The 12,304-nt window shown below is 35.6% G+C and overlaps 1 protein-coding gene across 1 annotated transcript; it reads left to right on the forward strand.

The window, feature by feature from the left end:
• The first annotated feature begins 1,346 nt into the window (after nt 1-1,346).
• LOC132294949 (disease resistance protein RPM1-like) lies at nt 1,347-6,019 on the forward strand. The gene is made up of 2 exons (XM_059793001.1): nt 1,347-4,448; nt 5,692-6,019. Exon 1 carries the CDS (start codon nt 1,620-1,622, stop codon nt 4,341-4,343), a length of 2,724 nt encoding a protein of 907 aa, XP_059648984.1. The 5' UTR covers nt 1,347-1,619; the 3' UTR covers nt 4,344-4,448; nt 5,692-6,019.
• Nucleotides 6,020-12,304: the final 6,285 nt, after the last annotated feature.

Here is a 12,304-nt window from a genome sequence, read left to right on the forward strand (position 1 = left end):
AATTAATGACTTTCAAGTTTCAGCAGTCCAGTTACTGGAGCCCAAGGCTGAATCTTCTAATGCCTAGGTTGACCAACAGGTGAGGCAATCTGATGCTGCTCTTCTAACCTAACCCTCCTCAGTACTTATGAATTAGATATATGGCATGCCATATGCACATCTAATTGAGCAATATCTGTCCAAGTAACATGTTTTGAGTACGATTAATAGTGATCCAATCACATCATCACATTGCTCGAGCTAAGCGGTCCTATAATAAAAAAAATTAATATAAAAATACATTAAAAAATAATGAATTAGATGTTTTGGTTTGGTCAAAAGAAAAACATCACCTTTGAGGCTTTGACTAGCTTTACCAATATACTACTTCCGTTTTAAAAAATAAGGTAATTTTAATAAAGAATTATGTCAGTTTAATTTGTAAGAGTCACGATTCTAATAAAAATATATTTTTAATAAAAAATCGTGTCAGTTCAATTTATAAAAATTACGGTCATTTAAAAGTTACACTTTTCATGTGACTTTTTTCAACACAATAAGCTTTATAGTAATACATGGACAACAATCCACCGACATGCAACAATGACCGATTCAATTAACAAAATATCTTTTAAAAGTAGACCCCCTTTTCAACTTTATCTCAACATTCATCAAACCCACACCACAAAATAAGGCCACGTGGAAGAAACCAACGCAAAAGAAAATTTGGCCAAACAAAGCACTTCGTGAGTCCCGCCAAAACACCAACTTTTCTTCCTTTTTTTCTCTCTTTTTTCTTTCTTCATTTTCTATCAGATTACATATATAATAAGTACGTAACCAACCAAACCAATTCCATCAGAGATCATGAAACAAGCCACGTGGGACCTGCACAAGCCCAATTTCAATTTTCCTTCTCTTTTCCTCCCACTTGCGGCTGCTCCTCTTACCACTTCCCAGCACTATATGTATATATATATGTATATATATATAAACTACAACAACAATACTTCCACTAAAACAAACTCAAAAAAAATAAAATTATAAATTATAATCTAAAAAAAATTCGGGTTATCACACGAAATTTAATTCGCCAAATGACTTTCCACGTACCATTTCGCCCTTAACATGACTTGAAGAAGGAACGGTGAAGGAAGCTGGAGCCCTCCCCATTCGAATAAGCCTGTAGGCCGACTTAACAGAAATTCCCATTTGGGGAAGGACTTTTGGTTTGGTCAAAAGAAAAACATCACCTTCGACACTTTGACTAGCTTTACTAATTCATTAGTGCACAGTTTACTAAGATCAAACATAAAATATGTAATGAGGTTTATTAATTCATTAGCGTACGGTATGCTAAGATCAAACATAGCCACAAAAGACAGAGTCACAGCTATTATGGACCATACCAATGTGCGTTCACATTACAACTTGCCACCAACATTTTGTTGATAGCTTTAAACTTGCGCGACTTAGAGTCAACTATTTCTTACTAATCATTATTCAAGAAAAGGACAAATGAAATAGCTGGGCAAGAAATGGTCAAATGTTCCTAATTGGATCTAACAAGGAAATAATAGGATATTGTGAGACTAGAGGATACAGAGAAGATTGTTCATCTTTCATTTGCAAAAGAAAAGATGGCGATGATAGCTGTGAACCTGGTGTTACAGAAATTGGCTACCATGCTAGATGAAGAAGCTCGGTTGCTGGGTGGAATTCACCAGAAAGTTGATGAACTACGCGATGATTTGGAGAGCATGAAAGCCTTCCTGCTGGATGCAGAAGCAAGAAGCGAGAATGACGAAGGAGTCAGAATATGGGTGAAGCAAGTGAGAGACGTGGCTTATGACACCGAAGATGTTCTTGACGTGTTTTTGCTTTGCTTGTCAATTCCTCATGGGAATGGTTTCTTCCATTCCCTTCGCAGAGGCTATCACTACATCCGGCAATTGAGAACACGACACCGCTTGGCTCGTCAGATTCAGCAGATAAAGTTGAATGTTAAGGCCATCTCAGAAAGAAGAGCAGCATTTTGTTTCAGAAGGATAGATGAAGCGACAAGTTCCAATTCGCAATTGCAGACATGGCATGATCCTCGATTGGGGTCTCTTTTCATTAATGAAGCTGATGTTGTGGGAATTGAGAATCCTAGGAGTTTACTGATTACTTGGCTGACAGAGGGAGAGCAGAATCTTACAGCCATCTCAGTGGTGGGCATGGGTGGCTTAGGAAAAACAACTCTTGTGAAGAAAGCTTATGATAGTCATCCTGTTAAGAAGCACTTTGATTGTCAGTCCTGGATAACAGTGTCCAAGTCGTTTACAACGGTGGAGCTTTTGCGAGCTGCACTGGAGGGATTCTTGGAGGCAGCAAAAGAGCCAATTCCTGAAGGGATAGGCAGAATGGGTGACTTGCAATTGGTGAACAAGATCAGGAACCATCTACAACAAAAAAGGTACGTTGTCGTTTTTGATGATGTCTGGAGCATTAGTGCCTGGGAAGCTATGAAATTCGCACTCCCTGATTGTAACCGTGGGAGTAGGATAGTTTTCACAACACGTATAGGTGATGTAGCTGCATCTATAGACACCAATGTTCATGTGTACCATCTTCAACCTCTATCCGATGAAGAGGCTTGGACTCTATTTTGCATGAAAGCTTTTCGAGGGAAAAATAAAGGTGTCTGTCCAGATGAGCTAGTGGAGATGTCCCGAAGCATCTTGAAGAAGTGTGGAGGACTCCCTTTAGCAATTGTAACAATAGGTGGCCTGTTGTCAAAGAAGAATAAACAGGTTATGGAATGGAAGAAAGTGAATGAAAGCATTGCTGCAGAGCTGAAATGCAATTCTAGCCTTGAAAATCTACAAAAAATACTTCTACTGAGCTACAATGATTTGCCATACTACCTTAAGTTTTGTTACTTGTATTTAAGTGTTTTTCCAGAGGATTATTTGATCAAAAGAATGAAGCTGGTCCGACTTTGGGTAGTTGAAAGATTTGTGGAGGAGAAGCTAGGCCTCACGATGGAAGAGGTTGCAGAAGATTACCTTAATGAACTAGTCAGTAGGAGTATGATTCAAGTGGTGCAGATGGACCATTTTAACAGAGTTAGGACTTGCAGGGTTCATGACCTTATGCGTGAACTAATCCAGATAAAATCCACGGAAGAATCGCTTGTTATGATACTGGATGAAAGAAGAATGACACTGGATGAGAAAATTCGTAGACTGTCAATTCATGGCTGTTGCGAGGACCTCTCATCTGATAGGAGATTCCCTTGCCTAAGGTCTCTCTTGGTGTTTAGATCAATAGGGTCTTCAATATCCTCCAGCAGTGAATTCTATTACGGTTTTAGATTACTTAGAGTTCTAGAGCTAGAATATGCACCCCTCTACGAATTCCCTCCAGAACTGGTCAAATTGATTCATCTGAGATATCTAAGTCTGAGGAACACATGTATAAGTGAACTTCCAAAGTCCATTGGGAAACTGAAGAACTTGGAGATATTGGATCTCAAAGGATCTTTCATATCATCGTTGCCTGTTGAGATCTTACAATTGGAACATCTAGTTCAGTTGCGTAACTTACGTTACCGATTTGAATCTTCAATATACTTCCCAAAAACATATGGAATGACGGTTCCGGCAGGAATAGGAAGATTAACAAGTCTACAGAAACTGGGAAGTGTTGAAGTGAATGGCAACTGTGAAATAGTTGAGTTTGGAAAGCTAACTCAACTCAGGAGGTTGGGTATTCTACAACTAAGACAAGAAGACGGGATAAATCTATGTTCTTCACTGGAGAAGATGAAACACCTTACAGGTTTGTACATGGTTTCAATTAACACTTCAGAATCTCTCGAACTTCTCTCTCTCTCATCTCCCCCACCCAATCTGCAACGTCTATTTCTCAAATGCCGTTTACCAAGTTTGCCTGGGTGGATTCCTGCACTCAAATACCTCACCAAGCTAGTCCTTCAATATTCTAATTTGACCATTGACCCACTAAAATCACTTCAGAGATTGCCTAATTTGGTAGTGCTTGAACTACGACAAGCTTATATTGGGGAAGAATTACAATGTGAGAAGGGAGGATATCCAATCCTTAAGAAGCTAAGCCTCTGTGTTCTGGCGCAATTGAAGTGCCTAAGAGTGGCAGACGGAGCAATGCCAGGGCTGAGGGAACTTGAAATTGTGTCATGTTCGGGACTGGAAATGGTTCCATTGGGCATTGAGAACCTCAGTAACCTGCAAGCGCTACTGCTATGGGATATGCCCTATAGTTTTTTGAAGAGGATAGAAGGAACACATGGTGAAGATTTCTGGAAAGTCCAACATATTCCAAAAATCATGAATAATTGAAAGAGAATAAAACGATGAGTTGTTGCAATTCTTTCCTGATTCAAAAGGCCAGGCGAAAGGAAAATAAGAGACATCAATTGACATGATTCCTTCCGGGTCACCAAGGTGTGTAGTTTCCTCTCCTAGTTCATGTGTTTGTGAGTTGTTATATATACACACACACACTTATTTGGGGGAGCTGGATCATGGAGGGATAAAAGCTAGTTAACCAATTTTTTTGGTTTTTTAATAGATACAAACTCATTGGTAGAATCATTTTCTGTTCCCACAATAAAGACTTTGTATCACAATAGTATATATGTAACTGTGTAGGCATAACATTTAAAAGTGAGGAATTGTAATAACCGGCATTATATATATATATATATATAGTTAAAATATTATATATATAGATATGTGGATGAGGCGATGAACAGATAAAGTTATTTCAAAATTTTCAAATTTAATTTTACATAGAGCCCTTATCTCAATGACCATTCTCAACTCAACCCAAATACCCACGTTCAAAAGAAGAAAAGGCTTGGTAGTTAACAACAAATTTTCAACTACTTGATATATATATATATATATATATATATATATATATATATATGTATATATATATATGTATATATATATATATATTTTATGGTACACAATAATCTAGAGAAAACTTAGAAGTGGAAGAGAATTTCTTTGGGAGGAAGGTTTAACAGAGGAGGAGATAAGTTTACTACTGCTAAGACAGGAAAGTGTATTGTTATTTCAAGTCACCGCTGTGCATAAAAATTATCTCACTTTCCATGTAAAATTATAAGAAACCCTAAGCTTCTATACTATAGTTCATTATCATAATTGCACATATTACACTAACTTCATCTTCTTGATTTATTGTCTTTTTTCTAAATTTTATTCAAACAGAGCCTCAAATGTATCTTCATTTTACTAAAGATTGATTTCAGAACCATAAGGATATCTATATGAGTGCATGTAATGTTCTAATAAGAATTTAAGAAGATAATAATGCAACAATGTAATTGGGTTGGGATAGTTCCATACAATCCCAGAGGTGAGAATATTTACGAGATTTTAGGATGGTGTGTACGATCCCACACTTGAATATAAGGATTGTTTATGAGATTTTTGATATGGTTGTGTAATTGTGTTCGATCCCAAACATGTGCGGTTTTTGTACAGTCCTGTATGAGAATTGGATTGTGTTAGTATAGCAGTCTATACATTTCTAATTATAATATTAATTCTACTAGCAACTTAATATTGCACTGTTTTGTTTTGAAATATGGCAAGAGTGCTACTTGTTGAGCGATGAATTTGTTGAGCCGTTAGCTCATTCCTTACTATCTTTCAGGTAGTACTTGAGCCAGATTTGGAGGATCAGCTGCTGCTTGGACATGATGAAGCTTGAGTTATCGTTCCTTTTAGTTTACATTTCTTTGCTGAGAGAGCTATGTGGTGATCTCTTGGTGAAGGGAATGATTTAGACTTTACATATGTTACAATTCCTTATTGGTTGAATAGTTATTTAAATTTAGTGGTCCATTCGTATGATGATAGATTCCTATATTTGGTATTGTTACAGTTCATCCCTCAAATTCAAAATAATGGGAAGATTATTCTGAAATTTGAGGGAAGCATGACAGGGATGGAGTTAAAAGAAATTTATTCTTATGGATTCCTTTTTACAGGGCACTTCAAAGTGGTTAATGGGTTCTTCGTATCAAAACTTCATAAATGTGGTTTCTTTCTTTCTTCTAATGACTCCCTAATCATGTTGGAACATTCAAAGTCCTAATTGTTGCAAATAGTATCAAAACCATGATTGTCAGATTGATAGTATAACCACTGTGCTCCTTCCTTATCTTTAATTTTAATTTTGAAAAAAAAAAAAAGAGACTACTTTGAATGCATAAAAATAAGATGCTGAAGAAATGTCCTTGAAAAAAAAACAAAAATGCAAAGAACCTGTAAGGGCAGAAGTGTGGTTAAGCCTAGCAACTGTTGAATAGAAAGTCGTAATTCTTTAAAAATATTTCTGGACATGGTGTATAAATATATACAAATATATAGAGAGAGAATTCTCTTTCTCTAAAGTATTAGAGATGGAGTGAACTAACCTATTATCTGAAAAAGGCGCAAAGGCATTCAAGAGCATTCCAAAAAGCCCCAAATTTTGTTGTTGCGACCACCGTAATCTCCAAATAGAGCGCAAGAAAGTTTGATTAATGTGTCCTACAAGGCAGATATGAGGTTTTCCGTCTTTTTCTTCTTCTGAGGGGGTTTGATTGTAGATTTGAGCTCAAAACCTTAGAATTTGAAAGAAGGCCGAAGAATTTGGGACTCCTGTTCGAGGATAGAGAAATGGCGCGGAGAGACGAAAGAGAGAAAATTACATCGGACGGTGACAATGAGTCCTCAAATCGTTATTATTATTATTTAATTGGCACCGGGACAAAGAATATAATGGGATGAACGGTCCAACATGAGACATATGGCACCTCAAATCGTTGCCTTACGAACTCCATCAAGCCCCTGGACAGCCTATGCTTCATTGTTTTATCATTTTACTCATATAATATATAAAAACAAATCAAAACAATGTTATCACTATTTAAATGAAATTATTTGTTATTTTTATATTGTTGGTCAATAAAATGTAACCACCATTTTTTCGTTTTTTAATATATATCATCACTGAAAAGTAATTTTAAGAGTCAATTTGATCGTAGCTCTAGGAATATATCATTTATTCAGTGTCAAGGACATTCGGGTCTGTTGAAATATCAATTTTGACACTCAAGGCTTGGAGATACGTTTGTTACGCAATAACAAAATAAAGTTTGGAATAGGACGTTGCAAAAAATGGAATGAGAATAATATATAAATGAAATGGACATTCTCATTTTACTATTTTAATAATTAAATATAATAGAATAGTAATTACAAGGTTTGCGTGCGTTTTACACCCTATGGAATCGACATAGTGCGTATAACTCTCTATTGTTTGTTCAGCTCCCCTATACATAAAAAAATTGGTGCGGATTAGTGCCTTTTGGCCATTGACCGTTATTGACCGGTACCAGAGCTACAAAAAAGACTAAAATAGCCCTCCACCTATGATTTTTTTTTTTAAAAAAAAAAAAAAAAAAAAAAATCATAGTGCGTATAACAGCCCATTGTGAGCCCAAACGCATCTACCTTGAGGTACTGACGATCAGCTTCACGCACAACCAATGTCTTCTCAATACCTAAGACCGTTCTCCTAAGCCAAATTGTGTCCTTCTATCTGGTACCATACCGATCTATAACTAACGGGTCTGCCGCTCCCACACCATTTAGGTTTCGTTCCAGTTGAGTCTCCGGGTATGCCTCTGCATGCGTGTGTTTACTGCAGATCCTCAAGCAAGGAACACTTATCCTCTTTCTAAATTCCCTCGCATAAGTCTCTGTAGGCAAGAGTCAATGGTGAAACCTCTTATCTAGGGAGAAAAAGTCGCTTTAAGTTACACCCAATGGGCATAGAAAATAAGAAGACAAAGGGTCAATCATGTAAGCACATATGTAAGATCCAATAGCAAAAGTACGTGGACCCCAGGAAGCTTGAGCCAACGTGAATCGATTCTTCCGAGAGTCGAGCGCTCTCAACATAATGGTCAAGCAGCAGGCAAAGACTTGATTGATCTATGAGAACAATGGTGGAAAACAGAGAATGAGATGAGGGAGAGGCAGATTGGGCATAGGGTCCAGATATATATACAAATATACATACAATATGGTGAGGGGTAGTTTAGGAATATAAAGAAGGGCAATTTTGGGTTTAAGGTTTTATACCAGAATTTTGACCGGAGGAGGTTAGTTGCAACATTTTCATATCTAGTATGGATTTATATAAACAAAGTAAACTATAAGGGTGTAATTCACACAAATTTAAAACTGTAAGGGTGTTTTTCAGACTTTCCTCTAATTACAATTTCAATGTTTAGTTAGACCAATTTAGAACTTGGAATAGAGTGAATTTTAAATTAAAATTTTCAAAATATCCCTCATATATTCTAAATTAATTAAAGAGAACATATTCACATTATTGTCAGATGAAAAAAAATTAATATTTACACAAATACGCCTTACACCAAAAAAAAAAAAACTCAAGAATATTTTCTCTGTAAAATTTCTTTTGAAAATGTTTTTAATTGAAAATCAAACTTATTTTCTTACCAAATCCCTTAATTTGTCCGTGTCACTTATTATCCGATCTCTCTTTCTCTCCCTCCCCATTAGTCTAACTATTTTTACCAGTTAAATTATTGATAATTATTTGAAAAAAAAAATGTCAAAAATAATTAAAAAAATTATCTTATGTATTCCATATTTAGAAATTATTTCTCTCATTCACATCCTTTGTGATATCCTCGAATTTTCACATGTAGGTTGGTCAGGCCCACACTCGAAAACCCTAGGATATCAAAACAATTAAGTATATAAAAAAGCACGGAATACAAATAGACAAATAAAAATGAATAATAATAGGCGGAATGGAAAACTAAATAATGAGTAATCATTAATTAATAATAAATCTCCAAAGGTTATGTCGCCTCAATAAAACTAATATCCACAATATACAACTTGAGAATCTATAAATCAAGGACCCCTAAAATAAAATTGAAATATGGATTACATAAACTCTATATCTACAACATCAATAGATAAGGTAGCATCAAACGCCAACGAGTCTGAACGAATGATGAGAACTATCTCTGATCAGCATGACCTCAACTATGAGAATGAGATTGATGAACACCTGAAAAATAAGTATGTGTTAGATCCACGAACAAGTTCTTTCCACTACAACCCAAAGAGAGAACCGATAAACGATACATTCCTAGCCAAACTCATGTTATAGCTACATAGTCAATACCTATATATACACACTAAGATGCTTACTGCAATATAGGGCAATCTCAACCGAATAGTGGGTATCTCATGAAAAATCAAACATAAGGTGGTCAAGAGCAGGGATAGAGCCAGAATTTTTTAACAATGGCATAAAATATCAAGGAGCCTAGCTTATTAGCTATCTCAATGATCACATTACTAACATTCATCAATCTCATCAAAGCCATATGTAACAATAACACAACAAATTTAAACAATCATAGATCAAATCTAAGATCATAAATACACTAAAAACGTGATAAAAATCATGATACCATTTATTGTAATTGTTATAACAATTAAAGTAATAACATGATCACATAAACTACTTATAAGTTAATTAAATCCATTAACATCATATGTTCTATAGTAATCCTGTATGATTAGTGTCATAAATCACAGTTATAATCCGTTATAGTTAATACCATAAATAACATGATCAATAACATAAATCACAAATTGTTACACATTACAAATAATAATATGATTTAATAACATGATTCATAATTAAATACGAGACCCTTACACAAACTATTTATTGGTCGAGCCTAGGGGACAGTGCCCCCTGGCAGGGTCTTGGGCAAAGTGATGAGCGCTGAAAAGTTCGCAATTAAACCCCTTAAGCTTAGGTATTATAGGACCTTTATTTATCTTACTTTCCCGTCTTAGACTAATTTCATGTTATTACCCTTTTTAGGTACTTATCCCAAAAATAAGTTAATTCAGCCAAATAAGAGCTTAAAAGAAGTAATCCCAAGCTGAATAGAAGAAAGAAGCAAAATGAAGCAAAGTGTGGAAATCAACAAGTTCGATCGATCTCAACATTCCTTCGATCGATCAGAGCAACATCGATCTGGGCACTTCAAGATGGATCCAAGCCTTTGTCCTTATCCAAAAGATTCCACCATCGATCCAACTTATCTTCGATCGATCAAAAATATTCGATCTTGTCCACACCTACCACTCTTGTATCTTTCCCAAAATATCTCAGAGATTTGTCTTTATTCAAAAAGGTGCCGCCAAGGATGGATTGATCTTTACAGCATTCGATGGATTTCACCAATGTTTTATCGATCTCCACACAGTTTAATCAATCGAACCCTTTCAAGTGAGAATTAAATCAAATTCCAGCTCATTAAAAGTTGTCTCATGTGCAATCATTGGAGGAGCCCTTGTGCACGAGTACAGACTATTGGGTGTGACACTTGAGCTACCAATATAAAGATTTGAGCTACTTTTTACACATATACTTAGAAACATTCTTAGAGAGAAAGAAAGGAGAGTAGGAGAGGCTAGAGACACATTCTTAGGAGTTCTTCTATTCTTCTAGGGTTCCATCTAGAAGAAGGTCATTCCTACCATGGAAATAGCCCTTGAAGGTTGGATGACTACTTCAATGAGTGGCCTTCTTGGGGCTAGAGTTAGCCCTAAGTATGCCTTCTAGACTCTAATGATTTGTATTTTGAGGGGATTTGTGTTGTAATCTTGTCTTGACACTTATTTTATATATGAATCTTATTTATTCAATGATTTATGTGGTTTAATACTTTCAATTGATAATTTCATTCTATCCATATGTCTATGTATGCTATAATAGATGTTCATGTGTTTATCTCTAGTTTTTTGTGTTATTGATGCATGTCTATTTGTGTTGATGCTATAGATCTAGAGATTGTCAAGGCATAATGCTTAATAGAATACTATTATGGTTTATTTGATGGTTCATACTCATATCTTGATGGATTGTGCCTTTCCCTTAATTGATTTAATTTAATTTTCATGCCCTTAGCTTAGTTGTAGTATAGTTGCCTTAGTTGTTAGATGGGAGGACAATCTATCCTTGTTGTTTGATATTCCATGCTTATGAATGCAAGTATTATTATTCTCTAACCATGTGATGTGTTTAGATTGTGAGCTTAAATGAATGATTAATGGCTTAGTTTGATGTATTGTGCTATTCACTAGGTTGCTTAGACAATATATGCTTAATTGGTCATCCATGCTTATTGAAACAATCAATCACACACTCTCAAATTGCAACACACGTTTCCCTTCATTAATTATACATTAAATGTCTAGAATGGTGATATTTAGTGGTGACCTCTAGACCCCAAGACCTCACTCTCTTGTTTTCTCTAAATTTCATTTAAATTGCTTATTTTACATTGAACTTGTTTAGTTTAGTTTGTAGTCTAATCAACCAAACACACTACCTTTTGATCACTCGACCTACTAACCCTATACATTATTTCCATTGCAAGCACGCTTATAATCCCTTGGGATGATCCCTACTCACCCTAGCTATTTTTTTAGTTAGAGGTAGTAGTGGCTTTTATAAATTTAAAACTTGGCCACATTGCACACTCACACTCTTAGTGCACATTTTTAGACGTTGGTGCGGCGACACATCAAGTTTTTGGCGCCGTTGCCTAGGATTTGAATTGGTAACGCCGTGTTTTGGAAACAAATAGGAATTAGTACTCTTTTGATCGTGTCTTTACTTTATTTTCTTTTTTGTTACTTATTGTGTTTGTTTTTGATTGGCTAGGTGCATTGAGCTAAGAGAGTTAAGCAAAGGGAATTAAAGAGCAAAGGAAACAAGGAAGCCAAGTAAAGCTAAGCAAAAGCATAAAGAGCTAAAATCTAAAAATTTGCAAAGCATTGCAAGGCTTGAAACTTGAAAGTTTAATTGAAGTTGCTTAAGGACCCTTTGTGAGATCTTTTTAACTTAATCTTTAGTTAAATCGTTGGCCCGCGTGGTGACAAGTTTTTCATTTCATAGATAGATCGTGAGTCTGCGTGGAGGCAATTTACTTTTCTTTGCATATTGTTTAAAGCATGGGAGTCTGGGATTAATGTATGTGAAGGCTGTTTGTTTATTGTTTGTTGCGGGGGCAAAGTGTTTGCTTAGTTGATTTCATTGTTGTGTTACTTGATCTTTGTGCGGTCATAATCAACCCTTCATCATTCTAATGGAAAATCTAGAGGGTTATCTTGGTTATGTAGACCCGAATTTCATGGAACATCCACCT

The sequence above is a fragment of the Cornus florida genome, unplaced genomic scaffold (genome assembly GCF_030987335.1).
Source record: "Cornus florida cultivar Cherokee Brave unplaced genomic scaffold, ASM3098733v1 CherokeeBrave_3.0.0_Hap2_Chr02, whole genome shotgun sequence".
Classification (NCBI taxonomy): Eukaryota; Viridiplantae; Streptophyta; class Magnoliopsida; order Cornales; family Cornaceae; genus Cornus; species Cornus florida.